This window comes from Chlamydotis macqueenii, chromosome 8 (assembly GCF_036417535.1).
Source record: "Chlamydotis macqueenii isolate bChlMac1 chromosome 8, bChlMac1.mat, whole genome shotgun sequence".
NCBI classification, from domain to species: domain Eukaryota; kingdom Metazoa; phylum Chordata; class Aves; order Otidiformes; family Otididae; genus Chlamydotis; species Chlamydotis macqueenii.
Genome location: NC_141563.1, coordinates 12,171,437 through 12,198,653, shown reverse-complemented (window position 1 = coordinate 12,198,653; position 27,217 = coordinate 12,171,437). Strand labels below are relative to the sequence as shown.

Below are 27,217 nucleotides of genomic sequence, written 5' to 3'. Positions count from 1 at the left end.
AAAGTCCCATTGATAAGCCTGCGCAAACAGCACTTCAAGCAGCCAGCCACTGTTCACCAACCTCTTTCAAAGCATATTCTCAATTATTTCCATTGTGAAAATGGAAATTTTAACCCAAGGTTTAAAAGGAGTAGAGGGAAAAAGAAAAACAAATAAACAGGAAAAAAAGATCCCGCACTGCATGCTCTTGCTTAGACAAAATCCTCGTCGGTTGATGTTTCTTAAATGGTTTTTATTTAAACCCTCAGACAGTTTTGTACAAGCCTCTTTAGGGTGCTACTACCACAGCAATCATACCAACAAAGAAACTAGCTTTCAGAAAGAAGCCACTAATTCTCCACAAAACAAATCACTGCCAGACCTGTGTAATGACCTGCCCATACCCAGCTGTGACCAAGGGCCATGGGAGGCAGCAGTTTCAGTAGATACTTCTGTCCCACCCTCTCTTGATGTGCAACTATTGTCAAAAAAGGTCCTTGATCAAAACATTCCTCCTCACGGCCTTCGTGTTTATTCACTTCATCAGTAACATGAGCTATTATCTGCTATTTTTACCTTGACACCCTAGCACCCTTGGTAAACTGTGCTCCATCTCCACCGAGCAGCGCAGAACCGCTGTGAACAATAAAATCAGACTTTGAAACGGTATCTCTAAGTTTCAAACCAACCTGCCGACAAGCCAAAAGTATTTGCTCTAAATATAAAACAAAAAGCCACGCTGGGTTTTATAAATACATCAGCAACCACCAAAGCTAGACTAAATTAACGAACACGTGTATTCTGATTCTAGTAAACGTGATGGCACTCATATGGCTTCACTTAGTAACTTATTATAATCTCTGCCTTATAAAAAGGTTTTCACACATATGAAACACTCATATACCAGTAAGACATAAAATCAGGATGTAATCAAATCTCCGTAGTTTTATGTACACATCCCTCGGGACTTCAAGCTGCAAACCCAAATGTGAATAATTGCATCTATTTTCTAATAAAGACCATGTGCCTCAGGAGTCAAGGATGCCAGTTTTCAAGAGGTCTGCATAGTATTTTTGGAGGTATTTCTACTTCAAATAAGCAATCCAGTTAGGCAGAGACAAACACGCACACACATCAGTGACCTTGTTTAAACAATGTACCAATTATTGTGATAAATCTGGTTGCCAAATCTAAATATAGACTTTTAGGAAAAACAATGGAGTTTGAGTAGGAAACAGACTTCTCATATTTACTGTTTACCTAATCTTCCAAATGAATGCGCAATTTGGCCTCTCTCCCCTTTTCAGGCTGCACGACCACTTTTCCCACTTGGAGCCAGGAGAGCTTTGGCTGTTACTGGAAGCGCAGCGTGATCCGGCACATTTGATGCTACGAGCGCACTTGGGGCGATTTCAAAGCTTGCATCACAGTTTGGGTATGCGCGCACTCCGCTTCCCCCAGACAGCCCCATGACTGACACAAGGCAGATAGGCATCGCAGCACTGAGTCACAGCCACAGAAACAGGGATTTAAAAAAAAAAAAAAAAAAAAATTTAAAAAAATGAAAGCATGGGGGGAAAAAGAAAAACCTCATTCAAAACCCACTCCGAGTTTCCAACTTTGGGTGCCCAAGCAGGAAATGAGGGGAGGAGGGGAAATGAGGGAAAAAAGGAGGAGGAGAAAGTGCTTTTATTCAGGGTTATATTTTTAGACTATTACTGCTTTTATTTTGTCATTGTGCTACAGAAACTAGAGCTGTGTGAATTAATGCAGCATTATCCTTTCTAAATTTTGCTAAGTCCAGGCTGCAGTATTAACCTAATCTTCTTACACAGGACATGGCAGGGCATTTGCTCCCCGGCCCTGCTGGGGCCGATGTTTTTCCAGCACAGAGATCCCTGACTGCTGCATACATCCAGCTATACATCCCTCTTTCCCCAAAAGGCACAAGTGGAATTCACCCCATTTCTATTGGGAAAAAAAGATCTACATACATACTGAGGACACTGAACCCGAAATCTTGGTTTGTTCTGAAGCATACCAAGGTAATGTGATTTAGAACCATTACGTATGGGAAGGAACACTGCTGAAATGCTTTTCCTTCTTGCTAAAAATACTTACGACTTAAATTGCCTTTGCCCTTCTTGATCTATTGATATTTATAAAAGTAAAGCTCAATCTTGCCGGGCAGGCTGAGGCTAGAGGAGGGAAATCCATGTCTGCTACTCCCCGCTCTATTTTAGTCCATCACAGTTATGTAGTACATTTATTCTTATTGTTTCTAAACAAGTTAGTTTTAACTTGTTTTTTTTTTTTTAACGAGTTTCTCTCTCCAGCTGTCATTGCTAGGGTTATTGTCAAACCATTTTTATGTCCTTTCTCCATGCTTGCACAGTGCAGGCCAAACCCATTTGCAACTTCCCTCCCTAGATGCAATTGCCATGCATAAATCAATTAAACAGAAATACAATGACTTACAGTAAAGAAATCATTTGGGAAAAAAAAAACAAACATATGGAACACAACTTATTTATAAATATCTTCAAAAAGCAGCCTGGAAACATTCCACCCCAGGCTGGCGATGCACAAGGCAGAAGTGGCAGGGAGTGGCAAGGGAAGAGGCAGACAGAACAAGGATTTTTTTTTTTTTTTTTTTTAAATCTTAAAAGTTTTGTTTTCTTCTTTCCAAAAAAACAAGAAAGGCCAGGAAATCCTCCCAATTTGGCATTCCCAACACCACCACACATTAGATGAGTACAAGGCCTTCGCTTCCTGTTCCCTCCTCACCTCACAGCAAGGATGGAGCAGGACAATGCCGATGTCCGATCTCACAGGAACGCTACCAACAGAGAAAAAGCCCTGTAGGTCAGCACTGCACAAGTCTAGGGTTATACTATTTGTTTGGGTAACATGCAACTTCTTATCCCATATTAATGCACCCATTTTTTTAACTATGAAGACCCAGATCAGGTCTTAGGCTCAGTAAAGCTCCTCCTACACTTCTCACTGCTAGAACTGGCCAGGCCTCCTGCAAAAGTCAGCAAGGCTCCCCTCTTACAATCACCAGCCGGCAGAATTCTGGGGTTGAGATGCTTAAAAGAGAAGAAAGAAAAGAAAACCTCAAAGCACACTTTAAAGGTGTCCTTTTCAACCCATACCTTGGGCTGCCGCTTCACAGCGAACGTGCCCTCCTGTATCCCAACGGCACAGCGAGGCACAAATAGCTTCACCCTAAAAAGGTGCTGGCAGCACAGGATTAACACACAATTTTGACACTTGGGGAGAAGCTGCATGGCTTTACCATCATGCAGTTGGCATCATTTCCAGCAACAGAGGCCAAAACTCACCTCCTTATATAAATATACGTGTAGGGACAGGAGGACAACCGAAATCAAAACAAAACCAAGTTTCTCCTCTCTGAAATGCTGTCAGGCTATCAAGTCTTTCTTTTATCTTGTTGACTGTCTAAAAAATTGACAGAAGAAAACTGAACATTACTCTGGAATCAACTAGAACAAAGGAAAAAAAAACAGGGATAAATCAGAGCTTATCTTCTTAAAATATAAACCCCTCAAGGAATATAATTTGCTGCAATTAAATATAAAAAGACAATCCTCAAGATAATCCTTAGCAAATCACCTTAAGAGTTTAATAAGTTGTGGCTAGGGGTTTTTTTTTTAAACGCATGTATTAGTGTTTTAGACTGACCTCTCAAACCTGCTTCTGAACTTCTCACAACTGATGGACACGGGAGCCAGAATAGAAAGCGTGCAAGACGCTAGGACCACTGAGATAGCTTTTCCAATAAAGAGGTTTTGAATATTTCTTAAACTAGGATGAAGTCTCAGGTCTCCCCTTGTACCATCCATAATTTCACTGAACTTCTGCAGAGCATAATATATTCGTCTACCAGACACAGCGATGTCACCATGGGAAGCTGAGTATCCTGCCATCCAACTTTTGGACTCAGGCTCTCCCAGATCAACAAGAAATTCTTGATACTAAAGTGCTTGAAAAGTGCTGATAATTCTATAGATATTTACTGTAAATAAACCAGCACTTCTACACTTAAGATAGGTTTAATTGCCAATATTTAAAACAACCCTTACACACTTTTTAGATATAAAAAGTTATTTTAACAAGCTCTCTTTCGAGTTTCCTTTTCTTTCCTCTCTGGGTCACTACAGTTTAGATACGGGCTCTATTTCCCATGCACAGAAGGCATGAGCTGTTTTTTCTCTATTTTCTTACTCGCTTTGTTCCATGCACAGAAGGATGTTCCCCAACCAGCTGAGAAGCAGATGCTCGGTTCCCAGAGCAGATACCATGATTCACTGTCTACTCACAAGACAGGGTATAAGATCTCCCACACTTTCCCCTCAAATCCCAACCATTTTGCAAACTTTCACTGTGCCTAAATTAAGCACTTTCTTTTGTCAAGCAAAGAAAAATTCACGTTTCCTGCCAAACCACTACACCACGTTCAAATCTTAGAACATACACCCAGTTTAGCATGTCTTAGTGGTTTGGGTGGAAATTCAGGTACGCAGAGACTGAGTTTGCAAAGCTGCAATGGTCAGCTTGACAGAAGAAGCATGGTTAAGACCAAGTCCAGAGAGAATAAACTTGTGCATCCTGGATCACAGAAGCACAAGCAAATACAAGCAAATTCAAAACTCACTGCTCACACCAGGCTGCTGTTTCACCCTGCAGAAGCTCTGGCTATGAGGTGCTCTCATGGGAGCATTTTGTTGTTCTGAGCTGCTTAAAGCCTTTCACTTTGGTGACTGTGGGTTTACAACTCCACAGTTTAAGGTGGTGGCAGATCCAAGGAACCTGTAAGCAAAGGTGGGAGAACACAGACAAATATCTCTTAAACAAACTTTGTCACTGAAATCAGTCTACAACGGAATTTTAAGTCTATAAAGAGTTTTCCAGAAATGGTGCAAGATTCATACAGAGATGATTGCACATCAGTTCCTTATTCAGAATCTCTTTGTCACATTCACTGGGAAAAAAGTTTTTTATTCCTTCATTCTTCTACCCTACTGGGTTTTTTCAGTGTTTTTCCACTCATTCTCCTTCCCTGCTCTTCCCAACTATCTAACACAACCAACAGACAGATTAAATCACACAAACTTTCCTATTGCATTCACTGTATTTTTTACATATCCACTCTATCCCAATTTATAGGGATTTTAAGAAACTGCGCATCACTGAATTTAACAGCAGAGTTCACCCACCTGCACCTCTGCTTTCAGTCCATTTTTGAAAACCCTTCTTACAATCACAACTCTAGACTGTCAGTTCAATAGTTCCAATATAATTCAATAGATTTAACAAGGCAAAAAGTATCTATTCCAACATCAATTTTCTCTTTTTAACACTTCTTAAAGTTGGCAATGAGAGGAATATTAAAATGAGAGGTTCGGCTCCTTTACCATTAAGATCTCTAAATTCTGTACTAGAGAATTAAAGGAAATTCTGAATGAACCAGAAGGGAGCAATTTCTCGGTAATTCCACCAAAGCTGGCGGGGGCGGGGGGAGGGAGTGGTGGAAATCACTGCTCTCACATTCTTTTTCGATTATTAAATGCCATATAATTAAATGCAGGGATTCCTAGTAAAATAACTGAAGCCAATCGCCACAAACTACACTACTGGGAAAATTAAGCAGAATGAAAAAACAATGCAGCAATACAAAAGAGGGTTAGTGACACACAACACAATTTGTCTCTAAAGAAAAAGGAGGAATTAACTGTATATTTAAAGCTCAGAAATTTACAGCCAGGAATAAGAGGGGAAACATGGCATAGAGAGGAAGAGGAAGGGACAAGAAGGGAGAAACACATATTTATTCTCTCAAGATCTTAACTTCAGGATTCCAGAAGGAGTCAAGAAGCAGCAAAGAAATTCCACTGCAGCTTCTTCTGCCACAGATAGGTCTAATGCTGCCAGTACCTGGCCATACAAATTTGACAACTGATGTAGAGCTCTTGAAATCAGACAGCAAGAAAACTGTAATTTAGCAAGGGTAGATATTTTTGAGCACTTACTCAGGAAAAAGCTGAATTTAGCTCAAAGAAGAACGAGCCACAGCCTGTGATTGTCCCAGAAAATAACTGGCTATGTCAGAAGACTCATACAGGGACTTTTAAAGCTCTAAAATCTACAGATACAAGCAGGAAATTAATGTTTGTACTTTTTCTGACTAGCCTAATTATAACCTTCAGCCCCAAAGCAACTTTCAGTATTAACTGAACTCAAAGTTTAAATTAACTCTTGCTTCTATCTAAACTACCATCTCATTTGTTATCTCCTTTCGGGCCCTACTAAGACTAGAAATCTCATTTTCAAAACTAATTCTCTCCCTTATTGTCATCTGGTAACAACCCTCAGCATTGCAAATTTAATCACGATAACAGCAGAAAATACTGACAAGTGAAACTGAATGCCTGAAGTGTTTACAGCATCAGCAACAATTGGTGTTTATTTACACAATGGTAGCAGTGGAGAGCTGCTTAGCAGAAGGCAAAATAGTTTCATGTCACAGCTGATACTACAACCACCCTCTGCACACTTTAGTGGATAAATGCAGGGATATTAAAAAAAACTGATTATGTTCAGCAATTAAGATAATTTAACACGGATAACAAAACATTTTAAAAGTCTTCCCTGATCAGAATTACAGTAGCTTTCCTCTGGTACGGCTTAATTCAGTTTGGAATTAATTCTTTGGAACAATTCTGGTCCAATTTGTCCAGTTTTTGAGTCTGGAAAGACTACAACGTGGAACTCTTAATTCCCGTGTGGAGAATCTAAGCCCAAACCGATTGCAGAGCTAGACAGGAAAGCCTGGTCTGCAGAACTACCAGAGAACATGACTCGCACTCTGGGAATAAAGAAACACCCTGCATGGACTGCAAATTTACTTCTACAAAGAAAAGCAATTATGAAACAAGACAAGCAGCCTTGCTGCAGTCCCCTGGTTATTTGTAGTGAAGAGAAGATACAGAGATATGAAGAACAGAAAAAAGTTTATTTTTAGTATAAGGTATCTTCAGAGACAATATTAAGTGATTTATTTCTAATGACAACTTCGCTTTTTAGAGGATAAAATGTTTTCATTATTTCAAAGAATTAAAAAGAAAAGATATATTAAGTTCCCAGTAAACAGAAATAGGAATTTATACACATTATTTAAGATTTTGTACTTTACACTGCTCAATTTCCTCTCCCTACTGCAATTATCTGTCTGCAGAGGAAATAACACAAAACATTCTGTGCTTAGCTGGAAGGTTTATAAGAACAATGACTATACAAGGTAATGCCACATTATTTTTAAACTTTTTTTTTTTAAGAACATTAAAAGACTTTATGAAGAACAGATTCTTATGGTTCCATGACAGAAGAATACAGCATTACTAAATCCAAATCAGACTTTGAACATTTCCCACATGCGTACTGCAAGATTTTCATTAAGCAAGATGCTTTTGTTAGTAAATATGCTCTACAGCACGCTCGCTTGAACTGGCAGAATAAATGTCACTGCACTCAGGTGATTCAATGAATACTGAAGTTCCCTTAACCATGCTGTTCTCATATGACAGCTTAGTGGCTTCTGCCTTTAAAATCTGCGCTATTTCATGTGTGGCCATTTACTGTAAGGGTCCCCAATGTACCACCCTCAGCAGTGTCAGCCATAAAATATTCCTCATGCTTAAAAAATCCAATCATCCGAGGTGCTGGACATCCCTGTTAGACTGTCATTATTTGCCTGCCAAAAAAAAAGCAATGTTAAGATGATGCAAGCATTAAGGCTGTTACTTTTCTGCTACTTGAGACCTTCAATGTGTCAACTTTAACTTTTATTTGACAGCTTCTTGCATCCAACATCACCTTCCACAATCTTCAGATGACATGGCAGCATCGTTCGTGGCGATGCAGCTGAAATAATGGGTGTCATTTCAAACGTTAACTAAAAGGAAATGCAGCATATAGTTCGAAAACAAAGGATACTGGTTAGCCAAGTCATTCGTTTGAAGTTTTTGTTACTTTGCTGTTCTTTAATATGTTACATTTTGGATACAGTTTGTCTTTTCATATTTTATAGGGCAATGATGTTGAAGAACAGCCAATTTCAGTTGACTGAAGTGCCTCTTCAGCTAGACCACGGCTCAAGCTAACTTCAGTTTATCTCAAATCCAAAAAACAATCTGTATTTTCTCCTGCAGTTGCAGATCAGCAGACAGGCACATTAAACAGTACTTAAAAGTAACAGGGATCTCGGGAGAGGAGAGATAAATACAACAGCAGTTGTTAAGGTGGCAAGATGCCCTTTGCCTACTTTGACCTTGACTTTTTATAACCTTTTTGTTTTAAATAAAGATTAAAACCTTAGGATGTCCAGCTTCACCACCACTTCATGAAGTGTTCACAAGTTCTCTACCATAACCAACCTTAAACATACTTACACAGAGGGGTAATTAAAAAGACAGCTGTCTCAAAGTCAGCAGAATGTAACTTCTGCTGAAATAGCCTCTGACCATGTCTATTCTTACACTGAAGTCACCACTTGAAAGCACCCTCTGAAGACTGATGTTCTTTCATTTAGTTCATTAATCCTGAAATCTCGGAAAGATGCTGAGAGTTACCGGTGGCTAAGCAACTGCATAAATTTGGAACAGACAAACCCAAGATCATTTTCAGATACCCTATAAGTAAATCTCTCACTAGGAACTAAGAATGGAATAAAAGATTGTTTTAATGGCATGAGAAGAGTTAAATAAAGAAGAGTGGTAATCAGACAGAGACCCTACATAGTAAAGACAAAATGCTCATCAGCCTGTTTTGCTGCAGACTTCTCTTCTGCCATAATTACATGTGATAACAACACAGAATAAGGTGTAGATCTATGTTCTTGCTGCTCCCCATATTTTAAACACCAGAAAATAAATACTATAAAGTGTCCTTTATGCTTCTTTATAATGTTTCCTTCCCGTACCATTTCTTTTTCCATCTGACCGTGCACTGCAGTGTTCCTTTTATCCACACACTCGTATGAAGACCTGGGCAGTAGGATGGGATTACAGAACTGAGGTCTCATCACCCAACCTCCCCAAGTGAAGAAACCAAACCGGCTTCAAGCACACGCTTTCTGTGGGGCAGAACAAGTGCTTATATTTATACACCCTCCCCAAAAAGTTTTTCTATGGGTATGCCTCCTCCGGGGTCACCCTCCCACTGGCTGTATTTGATACCATTCTCCTAGCATCCTGAACTTCCTAACATCCTGCAGGTATTAAAAAAAAAATGCATTTAATACACATTCCCACAGAGTAAATAATGAGATTTAAATCTATGAAACCTTTCCAGAGATTCTGAAATCATGCTGAAAGTTACCATGCCAGTGCTTATTATGTGTTTCCCTATTGGTTATGTTTCCCTCATCAAATAATTGTGCTTTCAAACATTGATGGGCTAAAACTTCTCTGAGGTAATCTATGCAAAGTCAATGTATGTGCTAGTAATTTAATATCTGCTAGACTTCTCTACAAAAAACCCTTCTACATTAATTCTCAGACTGCCTTTTTTTTTTCAAGTGAAATTTCAACTAGAATCATGCCCATCTCCTTATCTCTGCAGCAAGGAAATATATATATTTATTTTCACTCAGTTTCGTTTTGTAAAGACCGGTCAATTTACCCAAAGTTCCAAATTATTTACAGAGAGATCAGGGAGATCTCCTCTTCAGTTTCCTACACTTATCACGCCACGTCTGTCACAATGTAATTAGGGCGATTACTCAATTTCAAGTGATATCTCCATTCTTCCTACAGGCAGAAATTCACGGTTTCTGAGAAGTCTTGAGCAAATTAAGACAGACTAGTAAGTCTGGGCTAGAAGGGAACGTGATTTGCCAACAAGATCTCTTTCCCAGCAAAGGCCAAAGCAATACGTTGCACATCCAGTCCGTAACTTCTATGCAAGAGACACTGCTTCCACCTGCGTCTGCGCTGTCCCCGATACAAACACAGGCTCAGCTGCAGCCTTGGAAGAGATTAGCAGCAGCCAGTGACTCACACAGAGGTCCTATTTTCGAAGAAAAATCTTTCATTAAAGTTTAAGCATTGATAAAATAGGCACTTGCACAAAATCCTACCACACATGGCTCAAACAGCGCCCTCCAGTCCTTATCAAGTCCTGGAGCAGAGAGAAGTTGCTCTGCCTGGGGACGGTTGTTTCCGTTTCTGATAACTCACCAAATCAGCCCTAATTAGCCGGAGTTATCGAAGAGCCTTCTGCCCTATTAAAGACTGATTCACTCAGATATGCTGCTGCAAAAATGGTTTCCTGCTGTGGCAGTTTATGATGTTTGCTTTGCCGAACAGCCGCACAAAGAAAGGACGCTGGCACCAGAAAGACACAAGGCTAATAAAATAAATTCCTGAAATTTGAGACGGCCTCTCAAAAAACACTTACCGGGTACGCATATAATCGCACTCCATAATTATTCTAATTTGCACAATTAAGAGCTGAATAAACACCATAAATTTAAATGAGAAACCCCAGGCACAAGCTGGTGCTACTACTGGAATATTTTAAAATCTGAAATATAAAACACCGCTGATGACGACTTCTGTAGCCACTGCAACATGAGAGCACCTTACTGAAATCCAGTTAGGTACTTACCACACAATCAAAGGAATAAAAATAAAGCAATAAAATTGTTTCTCCTACAGCTTGTTAGCATTGTTTTCTTCTCAGTTCCATCTTTTGGTACAGTCACAACAGTTTATGTGTTCCCAAGATGCCTGTCTCCTGCAAGCTCCCCACTCGCCCCCAAACCTCCCAAATTAAAAGCAGTCCTACTTATACGGACTGCTGCTGTTATTCAGCCAAGCTAAGGCAGAAATCCTGGGGCAGGCTGAGGAACAGACTTTAAAAGCGACCTTGCCCCATAACTAGCGCATTCCTTTGGGTAACTATCTTCGGAGAAAGGCTTTGTCATTTCCACGTAGCCATCTCACAATGGAAATGGAAGATGAAAATCACAACAATACCCAACAGCTCTCTGCCCGCTACCGCATTTCTCCTCGCAGGCATCCACACCAACACTTTCTGACCAGTTATCTTTCCCCATCAGGCAAGACGTTTCTCATACTCACCACTCAACGCCTTTGTCTGCACTAGCACCTTCCTCACCAGGCTTGCCATACTGGAATTTTTACCCGTGTTGTCTAAACCTGCTCAGGACTAACCGGGTGGAAGAGTTAAAACAAAAAACCGCCTGCATCTAGTCCCTGCGCCTCTGCCGGTCCCTTGGCTTTTCCTACCGAGGCTGCACGGCGTCTGGATGAACAAGGCTGAAAAACACACACACACGTGTACACGCACACACACAGGAAGCTTGGAACCGAATCAGGATTAAACGTACCGACTTCCTTCTTCATGCTTCAGTATCTCTGCTGTAAACAAGCACTGCATATTAGCTAAGCGAAGCTGAAAAGTCCAGCAGAGAAGGACAAAAGAAGGGAGTGGCTCCAGCAAGGAGTAACTATTTTAAATACACAAACATCTTCCCATCAGATTAAAACTAGCTTTTAAATTAGGCAAATGCTGAAGCCATTGTTGTGACAGAATAACTCAAGACAAACAGGAGACACTGCTTCCTCTTCGGGAGAGGTCTCCTGGATTTCCAGTACGAAGCGTCCTGTAAGATTTCCAAGTGCCTGGACGAGAGACTTGAGAAGTGTTCGCGTTGCTCCAGGGACAGAAGGCAAAGTAGGGGGAGGCAGATGCAGAAACAAGCCCTCGAAGAGGCACCACCAGGTACAGCTGCTGCACCTTGCAGCGTAGGTGCCCTGAACGAGCAGAGGAGGGATGCTCACCTCGTGTCTGGATCAGATTACATGGCCAGAGCTCCCAGCCCTGCGCCACAAGCCAGCCACCAGCTGTAGGCAACAAGGTCAGCCTGGCAGGAGCATGCGTGTGTGTGTGTGCATTAGGCAGGACCCAACTGCATCCTCTCCAATGGTGTTTTATAAACAGCCCACTTGGGTTTTGAGAGACCTCCACCTCACCCCACAAAGCTTCAGGCTAGTTTAGTCTTCAATGGGTTTTCTCCACCATTTTGAGGCATTTAACTCATGGAAGCTCCATCTCTGAGCAAACTGGAGAACACACCACCAGCATGCATCAGACATGCCACCAAACCCCTCTGCACAGGCCCAGAGGGCTCCAACATTCGCCCCACTGCTGGCAACAAACACTCTCCTGACCCAAAATGCCCCAAAGGAAGACGACAATGGCTTTGACCGCTCCACTGCATCTCCAGCAGGCCCTGGAAAACGCTAGTCTGGCAGACTTCTCCCCGCCGCACACGGCAGAAAAGGCTGAGGTGCATGTGGCTTCGCAGCGCTGGAAACTTTTCCTTGTCTCTGGAAGTATACCAAAGTTATGGCAGCTCTTCATCTAGGATCTTCAGCGGCCAGTATCTTGATTAACACTAATGAAACAGTGCCTGACCACTGCCTGGTTTCTCAAACTAGGTCACACAGTGGCCAGCACAAGAGGCCGAGTGAAGAGAAGCTGGCAGCGTGTCAATACTTACCCCTAAGACAATAAGAAGTGCCTGTCTGAAAAAGCTGCCATCTTAGGCCTTTTCAGACAGATGCATGGTATTTGTCTTTCTACCAAAGACTACTTAACTCATAAAAGAGCTTTATTACATCTAAGCTGAAACACTGAAAGATCTGCAACTATTCAACAAACATCCTTTTTAGTACTACCTTGCAAAGTCGGCTACTAAAAGATCCCCCCATTTTTTCTTACTCTCTCTAATATAGCAGAATCCACAGTCCACCTCTTCCCCTCCTCTTTCCACCCTGTCTTTCAAGACAAACCAAATTCTCATAAAAGTAAAGTAAAATTAAATTGCTGCTATCCCTTAAGGCATGCAACTGTGAGATCAAGGGGCTGGGGTCAAAAAAGAGATAGAGCTGCTCTTAAAATCAGAGACTTCACATGAATCTTCCCAGAGGACATTGGCCGAGTTTCACAACAATCCTTCACATAAGAAAGAGAAGTCCAATTACAGAGAAGCAGGGCAGCACAGGGCAAGCAGTGTGCAAGCCCATCAGTCTTCTGCCAAAGGGCTGCTACTTCTTGTTCCACTGTCCAAGCTTACAAAGCAACATTTCACCATGGAAGAACCGTACACAGTTTGAAACCTTAATTTCCATTTAACCAGAAACAACACGCTAGCACATAAGAGCTTGACTGAGAAAGCATCCTTCTGTGCTTGCGCCCTGTCACTTGACCAGCAGCAGCCGTCCTGTGTGCGGCAGCCAGCCCGTGCCTGAAGTCTTCATCCAGATACTGGCTCACCTCTCAGTCTTCCCTTCTGACAGCTCCTGAGATACCAGGCAGGGAATTGGTCATGGAAGTTTTCTGGCAAACTCTTCCCTGCTAATCTTTCAAGTGAGCCCTGTGATCAACCTCTAATGTGCTAATTAAAAAAAAAAAACAAAAAAAAACCCAAAAACAAAAACCCACACCACCTCAAAACCCAATTAACCACCTCCAACAAACAAAACATGAGTCCATATCAATTGGACTTAAAGCCTGCCCAGCCACACAGACATCCACCACGCCACAGGACTGTGCCTGATACGTATGTACATGTATACATGAGCACATCCAGGGACAGACCAGGACCATCCCCAGTCTCTTGGGTAGCCCTGGAGAGGTCAGGAAGCTCACCTTGTGACCAGCACCAACACCACGCAAGTCCCTTTCGGGAAACTGATCTGCACACAAAAAAAACGCAAGGTTCATGTAGTCCAACATGCCAGTTAACTGCCTTACTACAAGTGTTTATGTGCACATCTACTGAAAGACATCCAGATTTTCATTGTTCAAGTGTAATGAAATCACTGCTGCAGCACAAAACACAAATCATTTCTTTAACATGTGTCAGCCGAAGAAGGCTTCACATTAACGCCCTCGTCCCTGCCAAGTACTAAACAATTACCGCATGAATATTAACAGGGGTTCCTCAGCAGGATGATGTGATTATCATGGGGCATCTCAGGAGATGTTGCAAGACTCTGCATGGTGCCTCAGATTTGTATGAATTAAAAAAAAAAAAAAACCAAACGATTACTTCAGGTAGCAAAGGCTCCTCAGCCTGATTACAGAGGGAGTCCCACGTAATAAAAACAATAAGCCCCAGAATGAGACAGCTTGGGAACAAGGGAAAGAAAACACTGCTGGAGAAGAACAAGGGTTTTGAATGTGGTATCTATTTAAGGTCACATAAAAAAAAGGAATCTGGTTAGTTAACCGCTTGAAGAGGTTTTCTGGGATAAACTAACACTGTAACATACAGAGACGGGATTGGGGAGAACAAAGAGCAGCACACAGGCTTCAGAGCAGCAAAACTGGCCTCAAACTCTTCCACTTCCTTTGATTTTCAATTCCACTTGCCCAGTATTAGGGGCTTTGACCTGTTACACACCAAATTTAATGGTATACTTACACTTCTATGGTGAAAGTCCATTACAGCTCCTCACCTGGTTCCAGAAACACAAGGAGCCATGCAGTTCCCTGAGCTGAGCCTGCCCAGGTTTATGGCTCCCTTGGCAGACAGGATTTTCAAACGATCTTCAAAGGTTTAATACTTTAGTCTAAAGCTTCACACCTGGGCATCTTCCCTTTGATTATGGAAAGTTGTAGTAAAGCTTGTTCCTAACAAAGATACAAGGTCAATCATACTTTTAATATTACATATAAAAACAGTAATTAGAAATTTTGCTCCAATTATAAATATACTCAAAAGCAGAGAAAGGGGCAGCTAGGATAGCAGGATATATTTTGAGCGTGGGATCTCATATATTTATGATACATTATTCTGGATCAAGACATAAAGAAGGGTGTTGTGATTTCAGGTCACATTTGTACTAAGGGTCCACTAGAACCTCCAATTTTACCAAAAAGGAAGGACATCCTCTCCCACCCTTGAATACTTCTTCTACAGACTCTTAAAAAAAAAGAAAAAAGTTGACACCCAGCACAGTGACCTGATGTTTTCCATGCATTTGCCCTCCGATAAGCACACAAATGCCTTCTGCTGGGCGTTTTCCCTGTTAACCTTCCTGACCAAAAACATTAATGCTCACAAGAAAACGGAACCTAATGCAGTAGGTAATGACACTAAATATAAGCAATGAGTCAAATCACTTTGTTTCTCGGGCGTTCAACCTACTAAGTTGTTTCAGAAGTTCAAAACCACAGTCCCTGTGTAGACCCTAGAGCAGCTAATAATTTCTCAATTTTATGTTTTGGTTTTAAGTGAGATACATTCTTAAAAACAGAATTATTACAGAACTCTGTGAAACAGATGCAGTTCAGGCAATTTTTTATAGCAGCTGTTGCTATTAAAAAAAACCATGTCACCAGTGACTATCTAACATTATTACATCTGGCATAAGTAAAGAGAAAGGAGGTACAGAAAAAAACACACAGGACAGGGAGTATCCAGTAGACTGCTGTGATTCCTTTCAGAGTGCTCCTGCCATGGATTTAGCAACGAAGCCAGGGGATCATAGCATCCACCCTTCGGGCAAGACAAATTAAATTGGCTCAGCCGGCCACGGCCAGGCGTAAAGCTGAGCATGCAATGGAGGAGTCTGCTCCCCAGCTCCACCAGCTCCAGCAGGACAGGAAAAGTCCAAAGTGTTCAACCGCCCTCGAAAGCAAAGTCTGAAGGCTGGCGAAGCGACAAAAAGCCAGCAGGAGATGCTTCCCCCTATGCAAAGGACAGTGGGAGGCTGCTTTTGAAACAGAAAAATACACACTTTTTCAAAAGAAGAGATTAAATATCTAGCGGACAAGTCAATGGAGGAAATCAATGATCCATCAATAGTTTTGATCATTCTCAAAGTATTTACACATCTGCATCCAAAGACTTTCTTTAAAAAAAAAAAAAAAAAAAAATCAAAACAAAAATCCAAATAGGTTAAAGATCCACTGGATTGTTAAAAAAAAAATCACATTCACATGCTCATATTTTAAAGTTTATCTGTACAGATATTCACCAATTCCCCACCTCCCACCTCTGCAAATTGTGTCTAATCTAGAAAAAGTAATAAAACTGAAAAATTCAACTTTTAAAGTCTTTTCAGTACCACATCTCCCTGCACATTAACTAGGAATCAAGACAGCCAGGAAAAAGAGCACTGAGACTACATCAGAGATCGCTATATATTTGTCAGCAGAGACAGTCTTTATTTGGGAGCAGAAGTGTATTTATTTTCTACGTGTAAATGCCAATAACAGCTCCATATCTCTGGTTTGCTTTAGCAAAATTTGAGACACAGGGAAATGATCAGTAATGCCAGGCATTATTAATGCTGCTGTGACCAATACAATACTAATGCTTTATAAGACACCTACAGGAAGAGGGGGTGTGGGGAGACCCATATAGACTTCCAGAAGTGTGCTGATAAAATTACATATTGATTTCTTGAATCCAAGATGTCAAAACCAAACGTGCCTAGTAACTCCTGACAGGACAAAAAAAAACACTCTAAAAAAGTTGCAAACATGAGTTACCCTCTTCTGCATGCAGCATGAGCCCATTATTTTATCTGCTTTTTACTGTCTACACAATCAAACTTTCCACCAGCAGCTCAACAAGTTCCCAGTACGCTGCAGAGGTTCATCCTCCCCTCAACAACCAAGTTCACCGAGGCTGTGGAGGTCTGAACGCGTGTGGTACAGTCCTCAGTGAGGTTTTCAAGAGTTGTCTTGTCTCCATTTTTTCAAACCCCAGGGTTCTTCCCCCAAAACAGGTCTCCTATTCTTCCCCAACAACCTACCTCCTCTGGATGAAGGACCTTTCACCCTGCAGCTTCTCTTACCCACGCTTACACACTTCATAGTAGAAAAGAGAAGACCAAAAAAAAAACCAGGAAGAAGATGAGGAAGATGAGACCGGGTCCTCTGATAGACGGATGAGGTCAAGTACAGTGAGTCTAGAAGAGAGGATCTCGCGTCTGTCCTTAGAGGAGCAGTTGTTGGGATCTGCAGGGCAATCTCAGCAGCTACAGGTCGCAAAACAAACCAGGCAGTCTGCTTACTGGATGCAAATGCCTGTTCTGCCTACACACAAAATCTGCAAAGCCTAAGGCAAAAAATTCCTCCCGGAATATAAGCTTCACTGTGACAAGTTTTTCTCACCTCTAGCACAACATCCTTGGTGAACAAATTAGCTTTGCTGGAGTTTATCCAGTATTTTAAGGTGCACTGAACAAAAAGTCTATAAAGAAGAGTGAGGTTTTAAATTCTGTCAATGAAAGGTTTTGATAAGGGAGAATTTGCAGATTGCTCTCTCCTCTCCTACTGCCCTCTCTCCCTTGGGAGACTGATAATTTTCTGCATAAATGTGCAAGGAAAGACACACTAAAGGTTGCTTTTGAGCTGCAATTTGAGTCAGACAAAAAAAAAAAAAAAAAAGAAAAAGACAAGAAGCTAAATTCAGAAGACGGGAAATCTGAAACGAAAGATGAAAAAGAACTGCACAAATTATGCCATTGCCAGTAAAGAGGGAAAGCCTTTGTGGCTGACACACAGCCGTGTGTGCCAGCCTGGCAGACCTCAGCGCTGAGGAGTTTTCAGCAGCCTAACTGCCTCTGTTAACTGCTGAGTGAATAACTCGGGATCCAGACAAACAGGACACTTATTGGAAACTGAACAAGAAACAGCCAGTGGTTCATTCTGCAGGTTAAGGTGCTTTTAGATGAAACGAACACTGAAGATATTACAGCTTCCTCATCAAACCACACATTTGAAAGATGCAAGGGAGGAAAAAAGGGAAGGGGGAAGTCACAGAGACTGAGGATGGGAAGCTAAAAAAAGATCAGATATCTACAGCAGATTAAATGGGGAGAAAACAGAAGAAATGTGCCCTTAGGTTTTGTCTTTACATACTCTGCTGGTCCTCACATGGGACTGTGCAGCCCTTAGCCCAGTGTAAACAGATGTACATAAGCTGGAAATGATCATGGCATCACTCTAGAAATAATTTTGGGGTGCGTATAGGAGACAGAAATGTGTTTCTCTAACACTATGTTCAGCACAGGGAGGATATGCTGTTTGCACCTGCAGAGCATCCATCTCGCTTCCGATCGCTGTTACCACAGGACTGCTCCCAGTTCTTGCCACTGGCTCTGCTGGGAGGTGAGATTAACGATTTTGTTGTCAGCACCAGTGCAAAGAAAAACGCGTCAGACCTCGCCTTACCCTGTGCCCCTGGCTTCAGAGGAGGATCTCCCGCCAAAGGATGCTAAAAAGAGAAAAGAACAAGTGCCTCCTCATGTACCTTACTTATTGGTGCTCTGCATAAAAAGTAGATAATTCACTAGGATGCTAGTAAATTACCTATTTTATTGTAGGATATTGCCAGGTTAAAAGAACAAAACAGTGCTATTACTGCGTTAGTAAACTACCGTATCTGTAAATAACAAAACATGCAGTTAGGAAAGTAACTGGCAGTAACTGGAGCTTTGTCTGCTCTGCAAGGTAGAAGAGACACAAAGATATCCATGTCCCTCATTCTCAGACACCCCTTGGCGATATCAAATGTAGTCATTTGCAGCTTGATAACTCTTGAAGTCTGGAAGAGGTTTATTGTAGGTGTCAATATCTTACGAGGAGGATGCAGATATTCATCCTCAGCATAAAGGTTTTCTTTACCAAGAGGGTCATCCAACCTAAACAACCATTTTTAAAAAAACCTTTCTCAACACATGACCATTTGTCTCCCTCTCATTTGTTTAAAATGTCACCTTTCCAGGCAACTGCATCCCTGAGACAGCTCGTGGCCACAGAACATTTTGCCTTCTCCAAAAGGAGAGAGTTGCATGCCCTGTGCACCCCACCAGCTGGCTCAAGTCGCTCCTCAGTACTAGAGCATCCCTCTACCCTCCATCCCCAACCTTCAATAAAATGGACCACTGAGCTCTGGAGTCAGTAGAAGAGGGGAAAAAAGTCTTTTGGCACTGAGCTGTGATACTGGCTTATGTGTATTATGAAGTGGCCCCAGCACATAACAACCAGAATTGTGCTCAGGATGTGGTCCCCAAAAGGGACCACGAGCTTGCAGGAGAGGACAGCATGGAGCCATCCTCCACCTGGAGCAATCCTCCCAGCAGGAATTTGGCAGCTTGAGTCCTCCTCCACGATAGCAGAAGAAACTGGCCGGTCTCTGCCTTTCTCCTCCCGGGATCTCCCTCTTCCCTCACTGCAGACCAGACATTTTTAATCACTGTGACTACATAAGAGATTGTATGCTTTTGCAGTTGGCAGACAGCTGCCAGAAACCCACTCTTAATCCCTAAACTTGAGCACATTCATAAGGAAAACAGAAGAGTTCAGAACCGCACGAGAATCTTGTAATTTGCTCTCCAAAATAACTCTAAAAGCCCATGGCAGTCCACGTGTAAAGGAATGTATTTTTCCTCACAAAACCTCAAACGTGCATTTCAGTCCCATGTCATCATGGGAATCAAAATTGCCATTTTTGAAAAATCATGGATTTATATATTGGCTGTGTCGAAGTCTGAATGCGTAGTTTAATGAGGCAATTGTTTCTCCTTTAGTGCAACAAAAAGGCAGTTGTTTTCAATTGTTTCGCACAACTCTTCCTCACCTGCTTTCGCGAAGAGATCTTTACGGGACCATACACACGCCGCTGCCACGGGGCAGGCGCTTGTATTTTAGAGCAGGTGAGAGGAAAAAAAAGCTGCAAGGTATTGTAGACCACAAAAGCAAATCACATCTTCACACCAGATTCCAGCTGTGTTACTAAGTGAAAACTAGTGAGTTTTCCCCTCCTATGTGCTTCTAGTCCTGGGTTTTTGCTTGAACTACAGTTAGTGGCTACCTAGCAAGAAGAAAACCCATCAATCTTCTTCTTTCCTCCTCTTCAAAAGTTTGTCTGAAGAGGGTGAAAGCATGAAGCAAGAGTAGTATTTATGAAAAAGACGTCATTTTACTGAAGGAATTAGGAATATCTTTACGCATGAGCAACAGTTACCTGTTTGACTCGACCCCTCATTGCTTTCTTGTGAGCACAACGTGAGTCAACTGTCGGCTGAAAAACTTCAGGGTGCTGCTCATTGTTATGCTGAAGTCACCCAAGTTTTTCTAAGAGGGGGTAAGTCAGACATTTGACAAGCTGTTGGACCACAACCAGCAGAAGCACTATACAGCCAGAAATTTACCTACCGAGAGAGAAGCCTTCCCCACAAGTGTAAAATAGCTCTGGGATACCATTTTCATGAAAGGCAAAAGGCACTTGGACTCCCAAAGCATGGTTTCAAACGCTAATTCACCATCACCATGTCAATAGCCAGCTAGAATAATTTGTGCAAAATGGTTTTATGTAAAATTATTGGTTTAAGGGAGCAGGGGCAGGGTGAGTGAAACCTGCAAATCCTCTCATGCCTTTAATTCTCCTGAATAAAGTACAAACTGGGAAGTTAAGTGAGGGGACAGTAGAGGTTGTCTCCTTGGCAGAGAGAAGAGAAAGCCTGGCCTCTTAGTGGCAGCTGCTGAAAACCTTTCTAATTCTCCCACAGACTGAAAAAGAGCATAGGTAAAAGATATCCTAAAGAACATCACTATCAAAAGGACATGACTTTTGATATAAAAATCAGTGAGATGGCACACTGCTCCACGTGGGGCAGTGGTAAGGAAGGGAAGTACACAGACAAGAGACAGGATGAGCTATATCATGAACTATACAAAAAGGAAATGAGAGAGGAGGAAGGAGAGAAAGAATAAAGCCTGACTGGTTATTTTGGGGGTTGGAAGAAGAGATGAAATACAGCAACTGGAATAAACAAAGTGTATATACAACGGTTTCTTTTCTGTAAAGCCATATGGGACAAGATCATACAGGTACTTTTCACCTCAGCCTATAAGGACATATCCTCAGGCTAGTAAGTGCCAGGTATATTCTTCCACGGACTTGAGGAAATACTTGTATTAAAATAAAAAATAAAAGGGAATGCTCATTTAATCTGCTACGCAATCTGAATCCCCACTTATAAATGGCAAGGACTGGAGACAATGAGAAATTGCTAGATTACAGAGCCCTCTGCAATGCAGTTAGCAACAGCTGAGGGATAAAGTTGGAAAAACACCAACGGACTTAAGAATGCCAAATTAAGTTTGCTTGCACAGTTGCTGCTAATAAAAACCACAAAGCCTTACTCTCAGTCTCTGCACTGCCTCATTCATACAGCCCCGTAATGCTGAAACAGAACTAAAGTCATAGAAAAAGTCCCAGAAAAAAAAAAATCCTGTCTCCAACATGATCAGTCTTCCCTGCGGTCGAGCGAACAAGAGTGGCTGCAAAGCCGGGTGCAGCTTCACGTACGATCCTTCGTCAAAGGTTTTTGGTGAAGTCCGTTCCCAATGCAGGCAGGAATTAACTCGTTACTCCAAGTGCCAAAGACAGCAACGCACGCATCGCAGCAGGAGAGGCACTTTGGCTAACAGCAAAACGTGTAATTTCAAGCCAATGAAGTCATGACACAGAATCAGACAGGAAAATATTTTCCTACTATCTCACGGATAAACGGAACTTGCTGAATTTTATTAAAAGGTCTGTTGGGAGCTACAAAACAGTGTCTTCCTTTTCTAGAGCCGTAAACTCCTCTCCAAGCATGAAGGGTTGTCCTGCATTTCACAGAGAGCAAATGTAAAGCGGTAATGTGCACTGAGCTACAGAAGCTACTCTGCCGGAGCTCGGTAATTACATGAACGAACTGATCTATTAACAGCGAGTCTAAATACAGCCCCCCAAGGGGCTACAACTCAGTCAATGGTATTTTGAAAGGAAACGCTGCTATTGCAAGGGAACTGTGATGGCAGAAGGGAAGACTAGCCATGTGGTTATCAGCAATGAGAAATTACCTACTTATGGAATAATAAATTGTGCTATTAAAAAAAAAAATGCACTACAAAGAGTTTCATTTCACACAGGCTGCATTTAGAAGTACATCAGTTAACTCTAATTTGCCTTTCTACAGCAGATTAGCCATAGAAATTCTCAGCTTGCCTCTAAATCAAAGGGTTTCCCAACTGCATTAGCAAAGTAAAAATCACAGCGCTGCACTTCTTAATAGTTTTATTGTTGTGAAAATGATTCTGACTTCAGAAGGCAGCTTCTCTTTCCTTAAGATGTGTCAGTGAATTACTCAGACCAACAGCCCTTTGACAGTTAACCCTACCAGCCAATCCTCCTCCACACAGGCAGAATTACTACTGAAATGCGGTGCATTTTGTAGAACAAACTAATCCCAAGAGCCCCCTAATAAATGTCTGTTGTAGCCTAAAGAGTCATCCTTCAAAGAAACATGTGTTCCTGACTGTTTTCTTGTGTAAATTATACTGTAAACCAGATATTTACCTTCTCAGGTCAAGCTTACTGAAATTAGTCACATAAAATATTTGCACGTTTTTGACAACTTCCGGTTAACTCAGTTTTATCTTGCTGCAAGACCATGATTCTGGAGAACAAAAAATATTTGGGGAAATATTTAACCTTTCTAAGGAACATCACAATTTCTTCTTTTTACAAGTTGCCACTATGTAGATATAATAAAATCCGTACAAGGCTATCGCCCCTGTTTAAACACTTTATGGCACAAGATACTGATCTTCACAAAGGGCAGTCCTGCTTGCATCCTGGACACGTTATGGATTGCTGTTTTTCTAACAGCAGTTAGAAAAAAAGGAAACACTTCTCCATTACTCACCTCTCCCAATTACAACAGGGAGAAAGAAAAAAAAAAAAAAAACCAAACCACCCCACCTATCAGGAGCTGCTGTATCTATATTACACACAGGAAAAGCCCTTTAAAAAGGAGGAGGAGGATTGTTTGCATGTAGCAGAGACCAAGCAAAGAGCAAACATGAGGAAGGCTGCACAGTCAGAGATGTGACACTGCATTCCTTGGAAATACTATCACTTTATTACCCTGATCTTCAAGGAATTGGGCAAAGCTGCAGCACTTGTGAAGATGAATACAAGGAGAACGGATAAAGAAATGAAGCTGTGGAAAACAACAGTCAAAACCAAGATTACTCACAAAGAAACTCTCATAAACAAACATGCTTTGTTGCCTGCTTTTTATTTTGCATCTTTCACACACCTCTCTGCTTATATTTGTGCCTATGTTTGTTTTTTCCTTTAAAAAAAAAAAAGAAAACTGCACACAGCTCGGTCTGTGTCTATGAAAGTCCAACACTGTACGAGCAGCAGCCAGCCAACAGTCAGCAACTTTCAACCCAGCCGGCATTAGGGATTCCACAGACTGTGGGACTTTTGTTACCAGAGCTGAAGGACATGAGATATTTCTCTCATTTGACTAGCACATGTTGCTCACACACACTCAAATTTTACAATTTACATTTTCAGTCTTTCAGTCTGAAATAGACACTAAGTTTAAAAAATGTGTACTTTTGTATCTCCAAAGGATATTGAAGGATCAAATGTTAGTCCACCAGGTTAAACAACCTGAAATGATTGCTCTGGCAAGATGTTAACTTTCTAAAATTTTTATCATCGGGTTTGTAGTGAAGCAGGATACTTGAATTACAAATAGGTTTTTTTCAGTCAATCGTTTTATCAGATTTGCTCCAAAGGAAAACACAGAGAAGACAGAAAAAACACACAAAGACACATTTGAAATATCAGCTATGAAAGAGTAACAACAGGTCTTAAAGAGAATCCTTTTCATTTCCCACAATGAGCAATGCTTATTGTAAATAAAACAAAAAGTTTTAAAAATTAAAATGTTGCTATACACTGTCAAGTGTTAGTTTATGCAAACTGACAGCAGTAAGAGATGTGCTGAAATGCCACACTTGGGGCTGTGCTCATACATCCCAATGCACCAGGTGCTTGCAAAGGAAGGCTCCCCTCTTTCATGTTTTCAGGGGGAAAAAAACACCCTAAAATCCCTTCCTTTCCAACACATTCAGTCTCAACTAGTGTTTTGAGTAAATAAAATTAGAAACACAAAGACCACTCCTTATGGTTTTAAGGATGACCATCTTCACACATCATTATTTGACACAAGGAAGCCACAATCATAAATATTGCTTTTATTATGCATGATTTTCCTTTCATCTTTAGTTATGCTGCACCACCATCCGGGGTTTTTTGGGAGACTCGCGCTCCGAGATCTGAGGGACTCTCTTACAGTCTGTAAGGCTTTTATCCTGCATAACGCAAATCCTCACGCTTTAACCAGTCATTCTGGTGCCATGTCCAGCTATTTTGCTCAGTACACAGCATCTCTCCACGATGAACGTATGCAATATGCTTACACCAGATACGCTTTAGACCCCATACATGGCTAAAAGTCACAAAGGGGCATGCATAAGCATCCAGTCTACAAACCTTTCAGGACTACCACCGCTTAAGAAATTATAATAAGAACAGTTTTCTCCACAAGGAAAATTAAATCAAGTATACAGGAGGCCACCTTATCTTGTTTGCTCTTTAGGCACTAAATTTAGACTGGGTTTAATGTGAAAGACTGAATCCTGCATGGCATTGCATTCATGAGGAAAATCCTGGCTTGAAAACTGAAAATCAAATGCAAGATAGTTGTAAGCATGAGCGTAAAACAAGGAGGACAAGGAAGAGAAAGGGATGCGAACATTTCTCTGAGGCTAAATATTGAGGCAATTGTTGAAGGAGTTTCTGCTTCGGTGAAACCCCTCCTCAGTGCAGAGGAACACTTCAAAGCTAAGCTACCACTCACTGAAATTCTTCAATTAAATTGGAGCAGATATTTGAGCCTTATTTCAAAGTTATAGAAATTGGCCCTGAAAGGTCCTTGTAAAATTACTTTATTTAGATAATCCACAAAATAATAAGACTGGAGAAAAAGTGACAAGAGCGGCACAAATATCTTAGTTCAAAACACAAAACGCCACACTTTAGCCTTCAGAAGTCATTCTTTTGCCTGCCCCGAAACAATAGGACTCTGTGCTCTTTGTACTCCTGACACGTTTTATTTCAGCCACCACACCCAGTTCTGGGAAGGGCACTACGATAGCCGCTGATTCGTTTGCAAGATGGTGCAAGGTGAAGTCAAAGTTAATTATCCCATACCCTGTTTAATTTTTTTTCTAACTTCACTCTAGTAAACACAGAGACAAAATTCACTTATATGTGTGCTAAAAGGAAAACAGTGAGAGGGGAAAAACGTTACCCCATACTAGCCACTGATTAAAAACCAAAATACCACCAAAAGAGAGTATAGCAGAGCTCATGAATAGCAACGAGCAGCTGCGGGCAAAAGAGATTGAGCAGAGTCCCTTGGGATTCGCGTACTCTCTGAGTTAAGAGGGCACAGGCTACGGCAGCCCAGGCAAACACGGCAGCAGAGCTTCCACCACGCCGTCTCACCACCACATCTCAGCCTTAATTGGCACAAGCTTCAAAGCAAGGATAAATTATTTCCTCCATACATTCAAGTCCTCACCTTTGCAAAATACACAACTGACATGTTCCCTACTGAAGAGGAGTTATAAGTCAAAAAATCAGATATTCTTTCCATAACTCTGATGGCTGTTGGGCATAATACCCTGAGCGTATTTTCACCAATGATCTGGATATGACAGACAAATTATACTGATGCAAATCTAGACTAAATAGAAATAAACCAGTGCATGGATTGGGGGTCTGTATGTATAATACATCTTTTAGGTTGTACATCACAAGGTGTATTAGGTCCTTTACCTAGACTGAGGACGTGAAGAGGACAAGCAGATCACTTTTTAAGTAAGTCTGTTGTGTGTTATGATCACCAAGCTGGCCACTCTGCTAGAACAATAAAAGGATTTCAGCCAAATGAGCACTACTTCCTCCAGACCGCCTTTTAAAAATTAAACTCCGTAAAGATAACAACAGTCGTGCTCAGAGCTAATTATAGCAGAAATGTTATAGTGGCTAAAAATGCTAAAAAGAGGTGGTGGGAAAGGAAGGAAGGTAGCTTAGAGGAAAAAAAGAAAACGGGGAATGGTAAACATGTCATGTATCTGTCATGCTTAGCCTTCATGCAACGCTCGCAGGAAGATGGAAGGTAGGAAGCGCATAAGGTCTATGGACATTTAAAGTCCCAAACGCTGAGAAATGGTTGAAGATAGACTGAAGTCCCACAAATGTATGACATGCAAGAAACCAAGAGAAGTCCAAGTAATGTGCAAACTAAGTGGAAAAATTAAGGAAAGCTTCTCACCCTGCTTTTTATCCAAACGGAGAGCGCAAGGAAACTATCCTGCTCCCACATTTGCGCCCGACTTCTCAAAGCCCAGCCTGGACAGAGAACAGGGACTAACCCATTTTATTTTCGGCTAAAGGAGAACGCTGCCCTCAGCAGTGATTTTAGCAATAGAAAGAAGTAAATTATAAGCCTGAAGAAATCCCAAAGCCAGTGAGCCCTGTGAGGAGCCGGAGAGCATGCTGCCAGGCTCCCGAAGCAGCTGGTGTATCAAGCAGCTGAGGAAGAGTCTCATTTTCACGTGTAATCTGCACTTGCGTTTTCTTGTCTTATGATTTTCTTTCTAACACCAAATGTTTAGCTGCTACTTTGACACTACACATACTATTTTCTCCTTCCAATGAACGGAGTAAAATTCACAACACCCTTTGCCCAGCACTAAAACCACCCTTAGTACCTTTCCTCCTAGCACAACTGGCTGTGCCTCGGGACGTGTCTGTGGAGAACCAATTCCTCCCAGGATCAGCAAGCGACAGAAGAGATGTAAGAGCAGAACCTGGCTCAGAAAGCTTCACGGCAGTTGCCTACAGCATGCATGTGTGCGCCTGTGTACAGCTCTGTCTCACTGTCCAAAGAAAAATACGAGAAGCCTCCAATTATTTAAGCTTTACAATGCAGCAGAGCATGTGCATAAACTCTGACCTACAACAGTGACCTACAATCTTCTCAAGCTGAGCGGAAGACCCAACGCAGGCTGTGCCGTTCAGGATGACAGTGCTGGCCCGTACCTGGAGGATGCAGAGGAATCTGGCAGCATGAAACGACCATGGAAATGACTGATGCACCACCCTTCTAAAAAGGTATTTTTTCCTGCACATACAAGTGGTTGTGAATTAATAACTCCTCAAACCCACATACACTAACAA

General features: G+C 41.6%; 1 protein-coding gene across 6 annotated transcripts in view; it reads right to left on the bottom strand.

Annotated features, from left to right (window-relative positions):
• Positions 1-27,217, bottom strand: part of RASAL2 (RAS protein activator like 2) — a 187,311-nt gene that overhangs the window by 137,170 nt on the left and 22,924 nt on the right. Inside the window, exon 1 of one of the 6 annotated variants that reach the window (XM_086754069.1) lies at positions 11,417-11,512. The exons of 4 other annotated variants lie outside the window; for them this stretch is intronic. In XM_086754069.1, the coding sequence (XP_086610195.1) occupies positions 11,417-11,432 (16 nt within the window). In that variant the 5' untranslated portion in view covers positions 11,433-11,512. Of the gene's footprint in view, positions 1-11,147; positions 11,292-11,416; positions 11,513-27,217 lie in introns of those variants that run through there. One more of the 6 variants, XM_086754068.1, reaches the window with a different exon arrangement.